At 32.0% G+C, this 15,965-nt stretch overlaps 1 protein-coding gene across 2 annotated transcripts; it reads right to left on the bottom strand.

The window, feature by feature from the left end:
• Nucleotides 1-4,300: 4,300 nt before the first annotated feature.
• On the bottom strand, nucleotides 4,301-9,581 carry LOC123706016 (chitin deacetylase 1). 2 transcript variants are annotated; one of them, XM_045655136.1, is made up of 5 exons: nucleotides 9,444-9,581; nucleotides 8,525-8,660; nucleotides 7,606-7,736; nucleotides 6,149-6,298; nucleotides 4,301-5,768 (listed from the first exon to the last, which is right to left on the bottom strand). In XM_045655136.1, the coding sequence occupies exons 1-5, from the start codon at nucleotides 9,493-9,495 to the stop codon at nucleotides 4,609-4,611; spliced, it is 1,629 nt and encodes a 542-aa protein (XP_045511092.1). In that variant the 5' UTR covers nucleotides 9,496-9,581; the 3' UTR covers nucleotides 4,301-4,608. The 2 variants fall into 2 exon arrangements, with proteins under 2 accessions (XP_045511092.1, XP_045511093.1); XM_045655137.1 differs by lacking the exon at nucleotides 7,606-7,736 and adding an exon at nucleotides 7,332-7,444.
• Between the last annotated feature and the right edge of the window lie 6,384 nt (nucleotides 9,582-15,965).

Here is a 15,965-nt window from a genome sequence, read left to right as displayed (position 1 = left end):
TCATCTTGTGTAAATAATTACACTGAATTTTTTTAATTTAACTTTTTCTGTAGTTTTTTGAATTTCTCGGCAAAATGTCGATTTTTCGAAAAAATCCTGTGAAAAAAAAATGTACCACCAAGGTTTTGCTGGTACTGCTAAAAACTTCCTTAACATAAGGTTATTCTTTACACAAAAAATCATAGTTGTCCTTCGATTGTAACATCTTCAAAAACAATATCATGTGCATTAACACATGAAAATCGAAAAATTACGAAATTTACCATAATTCAATTTTAATCATTTGGAACGGCCAATTTTTGGTTAAAGAACCATTTATTGCCATAAAAGTAATTGCCATCAGTATTCACATGGCTATAAAAGTTAAAATGAATGAAATAAATTTTTTATCTACTAGCCAAGATAACTTTACTTTATTCTAATGTCAATTTATAGAGTTATTTTTTGTTATTTAGTTTTTAGGTTTAAATCTTAATAAAAGGTTTGGAGAATCAATAAAACAACATAAATATTAATTAACATATTGTTTATTTTTTACAAAAGGTTTTCGAAATGCCGTCCGCCTTTCGCTAAACATAATCTGCATCTGCGTAAGAAATTTCTTCGCAGCCTATTAAATGGCTGCCGGCTTTCTTTAATGGCTGTTATAGCCATTTGAATTTATGCCTATAAATAACCATAAATTCATTATACATAGGTACATTTGTATACCAGTTTATGGTATTATACCATTTAATACCTTAGGTTCATACCTATCCGGAGAGGAGGATCGGTCGCGGTGGCACCATCCACTGGCCAGCCTGTTCACCCGACTTGAACCCCGTTGATTTTTTCATTTGGGGATACATTAAGGAGATTGTGTACGCACGGGAGAGCACATCGGAGCAAGAATTGGAGGAAAATTCAAGTGGCTATAACAGCCATTAAAGAAAGCCGGCAGCCATTTAATAGGCTGCGAATAAATTTTCTTACGCAGATGCAGATTATGTTTAGCGAAAGGCGGACGGCATTTCGAAAACCTTTTGTAAAAAATAAACAATATGTTAATTAATATTTATGTTGTTTTATTGATTCTCCAAACCTTTTATTAAGATTTAAACCTAATAACTAAATAACAAAAAAAAACTCTATAAATTGACATTAGAATAAAGTAAAGTTATCTTGGCTAGTAGGTAAAAAATTTATTTCATTCATTTTAACTTTTATAGCCATGTGAATACTGATTTGTAACGACTTTTATGGCAATAAATGGTTCTTTAACCAAAAATTGGCCGTTCCAAATGATTAAAATTGAATTTTGGTAAATTTCGTAATTTTTCGATTTTCATGTGTTGAATGCACATGATATTGTTTTTGAAGATGTTACAATCGAAGGACAACTATGATTTTTTGTGTAAAGAATAACCTTATGTTAAGGAAGTTTTTAGCAGTACCAGCAAAATCTTGGTGGTACATTTTTTTTTCACAGGATTTTTTCGAAAAATCGACATTTTGCCGAGAAATTCAAAAAACTACAGAAAAAGTTAAATTAAAAAAATTCAGTGTAATTATTTACACAAGATGAGCCTATAGCGCGATAGGTAGGTTATTGCGCTATACCTACACCAAATTTCATTCAATTCGGTCCAGTAGTTTTCATAACAGAGTAGTTTTGTGTCAAAAACATTGAAACTTCGGATTATTTAAAAAAAAATTCATAATTTCTAAACCATAAGTTTTCGCTTAACTAAAGTTTGTTTTAAATGATTACTCATGATGCTCTCAAGCTGAAAAAAATTTTTGGACCACTGTAAACGGGCCACCCTGTATAAATGAAACTACCGAAGCTTATTTGCTATCAATATGTAGTCACTGCTTTGCAATGTATTTGCACTTAATCACTTTCTTTAAATTATTGTTACGGTATTATTTAGCATAAAAACACTCACACAATGAATTTTATTCCAAGTAATGTGATATTTTCAAATGTATTAATTGTTTTAACCAAAAACTTTATTATTTACTTATGTTGTTAATTTATGTTAGGTCATTAAAACTAGTCCCAATAGTTTTATATAAAATATTATATAGATATTATAATAACATTGTTTTGTTTTTATTTACAAAAGCTTAATTAAATAATTTAACTATAAAAAGTTGTTTTCTTTGAACGCCACTGATTACAAGAGGAATAGGAATACTCGTAAAATACATGATATTAGTATTTCGCCAAGAAATAAAGCACCTTAAATTCCAGAGAAGTATTTAAATTATATTCATTAAAGAACTACATATTTTGCATTTAACAGTGTATTAACAGTGTGACATTTCACTGGTCAACTACAAATTATTGTGATATTATTCTGCTTGTACACATATAATAGCTTCTCAGCGATGGTAACGTGTATCCCATTTAAAATTCAAGTTCAGAAAATTAATATAATCCGCATTATAATAATTATAATTTTTTTTGACCAATTGACCTATAACAGGATTAAAAAAAAACTAATGCTCACATAAATTTATCAAAATATATAATAACTTATTATGTATGTAAAACTGACATTTCCTGGTTTGTACCAATAAATTTAAATTTATCTATGTTAATTAATTCGAATTAGTATTTAGTAGTATACGTTCGAACTAGATAGACAAGATGTAGACGTCCTCGCTTGCTCGTATATGTGGAAAAATCTTGTGGTTGCTTCAATGATCATAATTCAAGTTGACTAGTTGTTAAGAACAAATAGAGTTCATCAATAAAAACATAAGCTTGAGTTTTTAAATCTTTTTTATTATTAAGGATCACAAAAACTACAGTTATGTAAAGTTTTATAAATATAAGTTGCAGTATGCAATATCAGTAATAATATTATTGAAGTGAAACTTCTTTATCGGGGTTGGAAAAAAATTTGGTGTAACATTTTTTCGTTACGCGGTACATTTTTCCGTTACGCGCCACCTTTTTCTTATCCCTACCACGCGTGATTCGATGTATTTCTGTAAGATATAGTTGCATAAAGTAATTTTTTTTTTAAATAAGGTCAAAAAGAAGTTTCACTTCTTACGTGTGTACGCTGATACACGCACACATTTTTATGTGAAATGTGAATACAAACACAGAAACGAGAGGGTGCTTTTCCACCAGAGATGTGCTACACTACGTTGCTGTGAATACTGAATAGCCTGAGACTATAATGGCTCCGCCGGTCACCAGGCTGTATTTAATAAACCGTGACAGAAAGACAGTTGACATATTCAGAGATGATGTATTTCTTTTGCCGCTATGAAAATAAATAATAAGTTGTGGTAAGGCAACGGTTGGCACGGTCATATATTGGGTGTGTAGCCATTTTTTTACGTTTGCTTTTAGTTTATTTGTACAGAATCCTAAAGTCGCGAGTCCGATTCGCACTTTTTTATAATGTGTTCTAAGCTTATAGAATAAACATTAATTGTGATACAATATTATAGTAATTGACAATTGTCATAGTTAGCGTATATATATGAATGATGTGATTTTTTTGCTCCATGTTTATTCTAATAAGCAGCAGCATCAGCCAGTTAGTATATTAAGCGCATTGTAAAAATGCAAATAACTTTATTAGGTACTAGACCTTCAAAATTTCTTAAGCAATTTTTTATAACAGTACCTAAAGTATTTTTCCTAAGTTTGTATATTTCAGAATCGAATACTTTATTAAATATCATATTGCGTAACAAATGCATAAAACTACATATTTCACGAATATGGTAGTCCGAATTTATTTATAAGCTAATTTTGCAACCTTTAAGTCATCATTGTTACGCCACTTAAGTTTTAAATCTTTTACGATCGATGTCAGTGCAATTTAAATGTTAATTGTTTGTTCGATAAAACTGGACGTATGTCATCATCTGCAAGTCTTTTGCATAGTTTCTGCCTTCAGGGAATACAAGTAAAAAAGTAAATTTACCTTATTTAATGAAGGGAGTCATATCAAACAATTTTATTATTGTTTTATGTATTTTTTGGCGTAGAACGATTTGTTAAGTAGAGTAGAGCAAGCATTTTGCTTTCTATATTTGTACTTCTAATTTGCAACGTAGCTTCGACCTTGAGCTGTGTAAATTGACCAAATAAAATATTTAATTTAAAATTGATAAGAATTTTAAAACGAGAAGTTATTTAAATGTTATTGTAATAACATTGCAATGATAGTTTCTTTAAAAATTAAATTATTTCAGTTTATTATTTTATAATTATAATGTTCAACTCTTTTCTTAAAAAATTGCAAAATTTAAATTTTCAAGTTAAAATAGGAGAAATAAAATAGCGAAATCCAATTTAATTTTTATTGTCCATAAAAATTGTAACATCCTAAATTATAATGAAACATACATAAGATTATCTATCCTTGCAGTATACAGCGGAGTGACAGGACATTATTCAATACCTTTTACGTCAAACACCAACTCTAAGTATTCATACATATAAATAGGCAATAAATTCATTGACAACAATAATAATTAATATAACCAGAGTTGGTGTTTTCGTCATGTCATACAAGTCACGATTAATTGTATTCAATAATATTACTGAGTATTATTTACATGTGTACAGTCTTTTCTTCACTTTTACTTAAGAGATCACTTCTTAACGTTAAAACCTTCGCCCGTAGGATCTAAGATCCAGGGGTAGTTGTTCGGGCATTCCATACATGTAAACAGACGTAAGGTCTCTCCTGGTAACTCTCGTGTTGTTAAAGGACAAGCGTTTGGTAGAGAACAGAAAGGTTGACCCTTAACATCGCACTTGTCTTGTTTCCATTCCTGGAAGTCGCGGAGTGATGACAGTTCTGTGGGATTTTGCATCCATTGGATAACTTGGATAAGGGAAGTGAAGTAGACATCGTTCTTTTCAAGCATCTCTTCGATGAATTTGATGAGTTCATCTCTGAATTCTTTTTTGGATTTGAGCCAAGAAGCATGGAAATGTAGACCAAGAGGAGCACGGTTAGTCGTGTAGTGACGGTTGAAGTTGTGACGAAGAAGACGGGCGAATTGATCACCAGTTTGAATGTTAGAACAAGAGTCAACAACGTGACAACCAGGAAGTGATTCATCAAAAGTAGGGTCATCACGTCTATCTAATTCATTCATTACCATTTCCCAGACTGGATGGCTTCGGGAAGGACAGTTGTGAGCGTTACCGTTACATTTGTGTGGCATACGGAAGTATAGAGTGTATGGCCAGATTGGGACACGACCAAGAGGAGCTGTGATTGAAGCGTCGTAGACGAAATATTGGTCAGCCATCATTTCAAATTGCTTGTTACCACCTACACGTAAGTATGGGGCGCGCACACCGATGATGGACGCATCTGTAATATTAGCGAAACGTTCTACAATAAGACGGGCACCGGCCATCTCAGCCAGCCAGTCGTCATAGGTTCCACTGGTCCAGTAGAGTGGATCATCCTTGTGAGTGAGCGAGAATACTGCAATTTCGTGTCCCTTACGGTGTAATTCTTGTACCGCAGCATAGTTGGTATATTTGTGAGATACAAAGAATGTACCACGAATTTGACATCCGTTAGGATTGTGTCGGTTGCCATTGAATATCTGATCGTATAAATCGATATTGTCTACGTTGACGGCGCCGTTGAAAGTGATTGTGATCATCTGTGGGACTTGGTTTGGCTCAATTCCACCAGGAATACGGGTACCATCAGCTGAACAGAAACAGTCGGGCAGGACGCACTGGTTAGGGTCGCAGTCGGGAGCTCTGTTGGGGTCGACATCGACGGCTGCAAGAGGAAGATTATTTAGAACTTATATCTTGGTATTTCTTGGTAAATATAACGTAAGTACTCATAATATTATAAGTTAGGTATTTTATGAGGTAACCTAACCACAAGATCTTTCTCATTTATGTAACCGATTTCTCATTTATGTATAAAGTGAATGGTGAACTTTATTTACGTCACGGTGTGTAATTAAATTAAATATTATCTATATGATCTGGCTACAACAATAACTTTACACTTTATATAAGATATAATTAATGTTTGAAGTGATTTTTTTACGATTATTATATTTTGGTTTAATTATTTTATTTGTTGCAAAATATACAAAGTTCTTTTAATTAGATTATTCTCATTATTTTAAGGAGCTAAAAGATACTTACTGCAGGCGTTTTCATCAGATTCGTCTTTGCAGTCTGGTTTGCCGTTACAAAACAGTTCTTTGTCAACGCATTCCCTGTTGCCGCAGGCCAATTTTCCGTCGGGGCAAATTGGTTCGTCGGTCTTCAGAATAGGCAGAATTTTCCTTGGCTCTGAAAACGTAAATAATCTTTAAATCTAGAAATAATTCGTGTGTCTTTAGGGAGGACGTAGGGTGGACGTATTTCTTTGTGTATTTTAAGTGTGTCGTCAGTAATAAAGTGAAAAGGTTTCGGATAAGCATGAGAGGTGACGAGTTAACATCAGAAAAATTAATAAGGATAAGTATTATCTTTTGAGTGGTGGTCAAGAAGAGACGAGAAAGAGTTTATGAAATATTAGTCACTGGGTCAAAGCATTGTTGTAATGTAGAAGATAGTTCAGAGAAGGAAATGGGTCAATCGTTATTTTTGACCTTGAATATTAATGTAAATATTGTATGATATGAAATGAATTATCACTATGAACCAGTTGAAATCAATATCAGAAGGAAGAGAAGTGGTGAAAGACATATTATATTTTTCTAATTTTATATAAATAACACCTTAAAGTTAAAGAAGGCTTATTTTTTTTGTTTTTATTTATTTACATAAACCAAACACCATCCAAAAATAAGAAGTTAAGCCTTCCATATAATTTATTTTGTTAAAGTAAAGCGGTTGTGTATGATACATTTGTTGCAAACAAAGTTGTAATTTCCTATTTACATAATATTATATCACCCCAAAAAGAAAAATGTTAGTAAAAGTCCGAAAGAGCATTATTAATGATAATGTCAATTAAAGCATAAGCATTGGAAGAAACGTGAAATGAGTGAATTATGATTGCGTTGTGTTTGTCGCTCAATACTTCAACAATTGTTGGTGCGTGATTGATCATCAGTGATCGAGACGAAGATTATTGTAAGTTTCTTTTTACGTATCTCTAGTACGGTTGCTTTGTAAATAAAAAAAAATTGTTTAAGACAAAATATATCAGCAGGATTAGTGTATAAGTATGCCAAAACAATCGTTTCCATTGTGTAGTTAAGGTCGGTCCTTTTGAAGGCCGTTCCCTTTGTCCGGGGCCTCATGCAAAACAAATCTACTGTGCGACGCGGCCCCTTCACCCAAGCTCGCTACACGCGTATAACTTGTCGCCACTTACTCTCAAGTTTGTCACAGTTGTTCACTTTACCCTTCCAGTCGCAGGTCTGTTTATCGAGATCGAAAGACAGTCCGGATGGGCAAGTGATCTGTTTAAGACCTGACCTAGTGCACCTGTATTAATAAGAAATACACAATTATTTCAAGTAAAAATAGGCCGGAAGCGGACGCACAAAAGGCTAACTGGTATTGGACGTTTGTTAAGAAAATCCAATATGAATTAAGACGGAAGCCAGCCCTTCGTTCGACCACTTCCCACATTCATCGAAACTTACTTTCTAGTTTATCGCAATTCTTAACATGGGTTTTCCAGTCACAGGTTTGTCGGTCGATATCGAAAGCCAGACCGCCGGGGCACTTCACCGATGCGAGCCTGGTGACGCCATTCTCAGCACCTTTGTCGCACCTGTACACAGCCAAGCCTTCAACTTATTGAACCAGATTCATATAAATAGGCATTAAACCATTCGTAAAACATAATATATTTGGACGACTTATGAAACCTCCAAATAAGTCGTATTTTCTCAGCATTCCATGTTAATCTTCGCTTGCTTGCTGAAGTATCAGCTATTTAAATAAAATATTAATACACAATAATCGCTGCTTAAAATAATACGCTGAAAAAGTAATAAGCAAAAGTAAAAATATTGTATCTATTTATATATCTTCTATTCTTAATTATTGTATTTGATAAGCAAGATAACTCTAGTTGGTAGGTAGATAGCTTCTAATTTAGTAAAAATACCTATTTAAATAATATTTATAAATGTAAAAAAAAATCCTATAATTAAATCTTATAAAAAATAGTTTGATCCTAAAATTATTTTGGTAAATCATTTGAAAAAAATGATTGTATGTTAAAATACACGTTAGTTTTTTTTGAGTGCATAATAAATTCAATATCAATTGGTACTCTAAAAAAATAAATGTCACGCAGTTTACAGAGTGGACATTGCATTGTTTAGTTTCAGTACAATCAAGTTAGGTATATTATTCAAGGCACGTTAACGACCATTCCGTTCACTGGCTGGAATATCAAGTTTTTGAATTGAATATCTAACGAAGCATATAAATAAATCAACAATTTAGATGACCTTGTTTAAGCTTTATAAAACTTGCTCGTTTTATGCTACGCATGGATGATTTCACGTGGCTGAAAATTTTATGAATAATACGTAGTTATAGTAAACTGACCTGACGACGTCACGGCAGTCGCCCTCTGTGGAGAGCCGGAAGTATTCGTCCGCCGGCCGTCCATCGCAAAGCTCTTCCGGGTTTATTTCATCTCCGCCATCATCATCCTGACGTTTAACTCTCGACTCACCTACCACTATAAAAATATTTACATTTAATACAATGAATGCATTTTTTTCCACTTGGAATTGCGATACATTTAAGAACGAGAGCATGAGAATATTTTTTTGCCGTCATGATTGAAACAAACTGTTTGTTAGTAATATTTATTATACAAGCTTGGAACTGCTATTGAGTAACACTTCAACGTAAGCTACGATTACCACACGCGGGTAGGAATGTAGTACCGTTTCATTTTGGAGTCGAGTGCCGTAGTGCGCGTGATTCAAAGGCAAGTAGTTACTAGTTGGGTAAATTGTCAGGGTTCACTGCTTAATCGGCTTGTAATATTAACTTGCATGTAAAACGAATAAAATTACACAAGATATCGTATTCACACGTATTTCAGTTGTCAGTTGCGTATTCCGAAAGCAAGTCGATGACGGCATTGAAAGGTAAAACTTTAAAAAGAAATCGAGGTCACACCGGCCACGTAGATAACCGGTGCTATATCTCATTTGCCATTTGACCAGCGTAAATATATTTTATATTATGTTGATGCATAGTACAAATAACAAAAACGAAAATTAAAAATCATTTAAATGAATAACTAAAATATAAAAATTTAAAATGATACGTTGATTTGAAAGCCGCCATTTTTTAGCCCTACCATCATTGTCGTTACTTTTTTAAAACTTTACATTTTATAAAATATGTTATGTCGAAGAATTATAGATATTACAATAGGACGATAACAAAATTGTGAAATTAGACACGAATAATTAAAAAATAAACCTATGGAAAAGTTACGAGTACTAACCGGAGTAGGCGAGTAACAGCACACCAAGACACAGGTACGCGTGTCGAGCCATAGCGCTCGGCAAAGACTGGCCGTTCCGTCGCGCTCCGCAAGAAAGTGCAAGAGGTGCTTGCTGCCCCTCTTCACCTATTTATATAACCAGGCACCTCGCGTTCGACACCAGCCGAGACACTCCACCCGTCCTCTACGCACTATACCTCCCGCCAGTATAAATCATCACTTCTCTGTCGAAGCTTTTAATAAGCACACGGTGACATTATTAACAGTGATAGTAAACAGCTAAAGCATACAATTATTATTTGTTTAGTTTTTAATTATCATATTCACATCAAATCTAACAATTCATTGTCATAATAAATATTGTTGATGGAATATATATCGGGCATCGCGTAACGCGATCGTAGCCACTTGGTTCGTAGATGTCACCCCAAGTATTTGAAATGTATAATGTGTGCAATTTTACACTATTGTCATAAATTCTTACTTCAAGGCTTCAATCAATCACTATTTTAGATTTCTTACGACTAAGTAGTTTTCCTTTACTGTCTACCTACTAAGTAAAAATCTATCAAATTATTGATGTGCTACGAAATTGATCTAATTGAAAGATTTTTTACATATATCATCATATCTTTATATTTCATACGGATAAATATTTTAACTAGTAATTTGAAATTTGCGCAGTTTTATTGAATGAAGGTCAAAAGGTAAAGGAAGGTAGGAAATTGCTGGAAGTCAATATCAATCATGACCACATATGCACTTCCGTATCTTGATTTTTTACACTTAAATTAAACTTATTTTTTACTATACACTATATGCAACTCACAATAGATTTCTACATTAGGTAAAATATAAAATATTATCGTTTAAATCTATTAATTCATTATACTCAACCCGAACGACCTAATAAAAATCCTTTAATAATGATTACACAATAATATGCAATAAGCTAAACCTAACATCGTAAACATTTGTGAAGAAGCCTCATTATTGTAATTTTATTGATAAATCCTCACTTTCGATTATAATACGAACCAGTTTTTAAAATTTATGTCAATGTCACGTAAAGGTGGAGAGAAGATTCGAAAAAAAAAAAAGAATTTACATAATGATGTCTTAATTTTAGAGCGAAGGACTCTAACAAATTCTGATTTGTAGTAAAAGTGTTTTTCTGTAGTAAAAAATTAATGCTTTATTTACAATTCACAATACCTCCGTCTAACCCAAGTTCTTTAAATGGATAAAAGTAAATAAATTCATCGTGTACTAAATAAATGTGTAAATCTAAACATAAGAATATGAAGAAAATGTTTGTACCATGTATAAAGGTATTATCGAATAGGCATGTATAGCTTTAACAATCTCCGATTGCTTGTTATGACCACAATCGATCAAAGTCTTTATCCTTCATTATTGCGGTTACGAGCAGGTAGATTAGATACCCGTTCGAAGTACACACGGGCTTCATGTTAAATGAATACTTTAATTTTAATTGCATGTTTATCGGGTCGAATGCATCAAAGTTTAGCGAGATATGTGGCCTTGCGGCAATATCCGGGTGGATCAAGTTATGTAACGTGAGTACCGAGGCCCACGGCACGAGACGAGCGGGTCGGGGCCGGTGCGCTCTCTGCGTGGCACCGCCGCGCGCCGCCGACACGACCCGATGTTTGACCCTATGATATTTTAATCAAAAACCAAAATTAACGCTACTTGCAACTCTTCTGATGAACCTTTAAATCTTAATATGTTGGTGTTATTGTTAAACTGTGCACATCACTAGAGAAAGGTTCAATAATACTCTGTAGTTAAGCAGTGAAAACAGACAAATGTCTAGAGTGGCACTTAACACGAATATGTTAAATCTACTATTTGCTTTTTGGCACTCGCAGAAAGTTGATAAAATGAGTTGATTTTGTGTTGCACTGAACGTTAGATTTAAGTATATGTATGCACTTTTAGAGGACATGTAAAACAATATATAACATGTAAATACACAAGAATTGCATGAATTTAAAAGGTATATTTAAATACAATAACAAATGCATACAAAATAACAACATTTTCAATAGATAGCTAGTATTGACGTATCGATCGATAGTCGGCACCTGTATTAGACATCAACGCGTTTAAGGTACCTATGTGTAATGTGTAAGGTAGGTATGTGTAAGTTTAATAACATTTTCAATTCGAGTTAATTTTAAATAATAATAATTTTAAATAATAATATTTTGCGCTTTATGTTTTAAATATCTAAACATATTTATATGATAGTCGAAAATATAAATAAAAAATTAAATTCAAGTATGTAAAATTTTAACCCTAATGTTGTATCAGAATTGGCTGCAAGGCCTGCAAGTGATTTTAAAAAAATAATATAAATATAATAAAATACCAACAGGGATATTTATATAAATTATAATAATATAATAATAAATTCTTTATTTCAGAGTAACAAAGACCCAAAATTAAATAGAAATAACAATTAAAATTAAAATACGCAATAAAATTAAATCTAGAAATGATATATTATTATGTTATTATGTCATCAATACTATTATTATGTCATCAATACATCATATTCCGTATGCATACATTAATTTTGCTATCATTAAGTATTTTATAAATAGACCAATTAAACTCGCAATGAAATTTTACTATTGGGCAAATTTATAATAGTTAGTACTTATTATAAATTTGTATGCACTAACAATACAGATATTAGTAGATATTTTTTAACATAATGTATTTTAATTATATTCCATAATTCATGTTATAGGTAATAGAATCACTGGTATTTAAAACAAGTTAGATCTATTTTTCAAATAGATTTTACTAATGAGAAATCAGTATTAAAATATGTGGGCTTTACTAAAATGACTTAAGTAGCACCTTGTTATAAAATATTTAATTAATCAGTCCCCTACTGTGTCGTCAAAGGTCACGCGAATATGTTAAATGATGAATAGATTAATAGATAAGTCGCTTGTTTGGTATATTTTTAAAAGTGAGATTAAACAACACCCACTTGAAAAATATTATTTTAGTCTCATGTTAGATGTAGGTCAGCTATCCAGGTCATATGTATGCACGTAACAACTGCATAAGAATCTAGCAACCAATAGTTTAAATGTTAAGTATTCGGAAATGTTACGTAACAAAATGGCACATCGCGTGAAAGTGTTAACCATTCGATTACAAAAAGAAACAACTAATTTGATCGAACACGCTGTAAGGATACATTGTTTTGAAAAAATTAATTGAATGCTCAAGTGTACAGGAAATCAAATATTCTTAATACGGTAACAGATGTGGATAGATCAGGAATTGCACATATCCTAAGGCGGAAATTAAAGCAAAACTAGACTATCATTAGTGTATGCTAATTGCTAATATTAATAGGTAGGTATCTATCCGGAAGAGAGATCTTTTGTTAATCTTTACACTGTTCAAATTATATTTAGATTATGATTTGTATGAACAGTGCTAAGACAAGAAAAACTAGACACAACAAATATTATTTTTTAATTAATGCAACGGAAAAATATGTTCAAGTTCAAACAGTGATTCTGGAGTTGTTATTGAGTCGTGTATAGGTATAGTGAGTCACTACGTATTATTATGGAATCTATAGGAAACAAAATTCATATGTAGACATATAAAATAAAATATATATTGCGCATGAGCATAAGAGAATAATGAAATAATTAAGATGCGCACAGTACCACAACATCACAGCTAAGCTTGTGACGACGACACGGGCGGCGGCGAGTAGGCGCGCAAGAGTCAAGGATCCTTCAAGATATTTCCTTTCACTTGCGACAATGCATGCATACCTATGTCTACCTCACTGTAGGTATAGCCGAGCTTGGGTACCTTAGCTAATTCCAAGTAGCTGTATTATATTAATGAGGCCAACCAGTATGGATGTGAGCAACAATAATAAAATACATAAATAACTATTAAATATTCCATAAAAAATGTTTTAAGTGCCTAAAACTATATGTTCCATATGATAATTTATAATAAAGAGGCAAAGACAAATATTGGCAAAATTAAAATTGGGTGATTATTCTACTGCTTAAATCAATATGAGAATAACAACAGTATATTAATTGATTATTAAGTTTTAATAATCTTTATATACTAGTGTATATTTACATGATAATTTATGCCATTTTATAATTTTACGGCCTTGTTTCGAAGAGGTATTGCGAAAAGTTACAAGAGGTGCTGGAATCATTTTTAAAGCTAAGTGAACACGTTTCCACGAATTTAGTTTCGACAAGGAAAATTTTAATTTTAAATATATTGATCCATCTTCATTAATACGAATTAAGTTTTCTATTAATATAAAAGTATTTTGTTATTTTGGTACTTAGTACTTACATATTTACATTATTTCAGCTTATACCTTCACCGGCCAAACTGGGATCAAAATTATGATATTATTACAATTCCATTCAAAATTCTCATCACGAATTTTATCGACTTTTTTAGTATGATGGGAGAAAGAATAACAAATAATGTTTTGTTTTTATTATAAAGTAATCAATATGTCAAGTGATAATCATCAGCCTCCTATGAGAGTTGGTATCTCAGATTATTTCAATATTCAACCTTTACTTTTAAATTTCGCTAGATACATTACTAATGCCGGTTTATTTCCAGTTTAACTGAAGGTTTAACCTATTATTACAATGTGAATCATGCAGAGACTACAAGGAATTATGAGTAATATTTCAGTTGATTCAAAACTGCATTCTATTATATTTAAGTACAGTTTCACTTAACACTGACATTATATTTGTGATTATGCAAAAGGATGTTATTTTTATTTGCAATGCTTGATAGAAATAAATAACATTGCGGTTGTGTACATACTGGTTGACTTTCACTGCTTTCACTAACGCAGACTGAATTGCGCTTCTCCAAGCTATTATATTCAGTACTTATCAATGATAGAAAAATACCAACTCTCTATTTGTTTTGATGCATGTCGCTAACAATACAGCTGATTTACATTATCCTTTTTTTGGCTTCAATTTACACAGACTATTGCAAAATGAAATGGAAAGTTTTATTGTACTGCGGTGACGATATACGACCAAACTAAAATCGATGATGTGCAACTTGCCACCTACTACAGCGTGAGATGAGGGAGGGTCGTGTTGGCGCCCCGCGCCTATTGTCTTGTCATCGTTGCGTATATCATACCACTATGATGTGTCAATGCTATACTTTTTGAATGACTTATTCTCAGGGATAAATTAACTGATAGGAGTGTGTTGAAACACTTTTGCAATATTTTTCTTTATAAGCATGTGATCATTTCTTAATAAAACATATTTAATGTTTTTTTTCTTTTAATAAATTTAAGCAGGCTTATCCCCAAAACATTAGGTATTCATTGTATGTAATGGGCAATAACCTCCGCTTGAAAAGTTTTTTGCCTTCATCATTCTTCTTGACATATTCATTAAAAATACAATGTTCAAATTTCAATCATCACGAAACTGAATTATTAAGCAAATTATCTATACCTAACCTATGTTGTTTAATACACAAAAGGGACGTCCTAGAAATTAGAAGCAATAGATATTTTGTTTTAGATAAATAATCGGATAATTTCCGTTTTTTCTATATTCTATACTGATTCCACTTAAGAAATAAATGAGCTTTGGCTGTAAAATACTAATTGAATGCGGCCCTGGTGGCCAGTGTCGATTTATAGAAAAATAGTCTAAATATAGTATTTTACATATAAAATAAAAAATACAATATAAAAAAATGTAACCTGTAATAAAATATTGCGGCGACAATAGAAAAAACATATAAATTATATGCAATAAAAGTGACTATAGTTATGCTTGAATATTAGTGTAATAAATATACTACGTATGTATAAAATTAGCTGTTAAAGTTCGCAAAATAAAAACCTTGACACATTAACCTCAACTACCTAGACATAATTAATGTTTTGTTCAAGAAACCAGCAAAAACTCCAACAACAGTAAATCCTTTGAAAGGTCGTATTTCCTTTCCTGTATGCTTATATTTTTAAGAATTCGATGAATGTTCGTATTGCAATTGTAGAACAAAACAACGAAAGACATAGTGTAATGAAATCTTTTAATTAGCTAGCCTAGTGTCGCACAATACTTTAAGAACAAAAAATATAACGTAATTTTGAGTGCTACTTATTCCCAGGCATTAATACATACAATTATAACCGCGAAACTGTGTTTCTTTCGATCATTCGATGACTGTTCGTACTTCAAAGAGTAATAGCAATACGGGAAGTGTTACTAGAATATTTTTTTTCACTCTTGAAGGCCAGTTATTGTATATGTCGCCCTATTAGAAATTTCATTCAGTCATTCGGTTACAAATGTTTGTGTCGAATAACTAGATAGCATTAAAATAGTTGTTTTTAATTAAAATCAGGATGTATTTTCATTGATCATGCGATGAAAGAAATAATTCAAATAGTATTATTAATTCAAATTATATTATTAT

The sequence above is a fragment of the Colias croceus genome, chromosome 3 (assembly GCF_905220415.1).
Source record: "Colias croceus chromosome 3, ilColCroc2.1".
NCBI classification, from domain to species: domain Eukaryota; kingdom Metazoa; phylum Arthropoda; class Insecta; order Lepidoptera; family Pieridae; genus Colias; species Colias croceus.
The sequence above is the reverse complement of the archived record's forward strand: the minus strand, read 5'-3'. Positions and strand labels throughout refer to the sequence as shown.

What these genes read in the sequence shown, in the direction of transcription:
- LOC123706016 (XM_045655136.1), bottom strand. Translation starts at nt 9,495, where the DNA reads ATGGCTCGACACGCGTACCTGTGTCTTGGTGTGCTGTTACTCGCCTAC. An exon ending in GAATTGCGATAAACTAGAAA is followed by an intron (nt 6,299 to 7,605) that starts GTAAGTTTCGAT and finishes TTACGTTTTCAG; the next exon opens with AGCCAAGGAAAATTCTGCCT. An exon ending in ATCTGATGAAAACGCCTGCA is followed by an intron (nt 5,769 to 6,148) that starts GTAAGTATCTTT and finishes TTCCTCTTGCAG; the next exon opens with CCGTCGATGTCGACCCCAAC.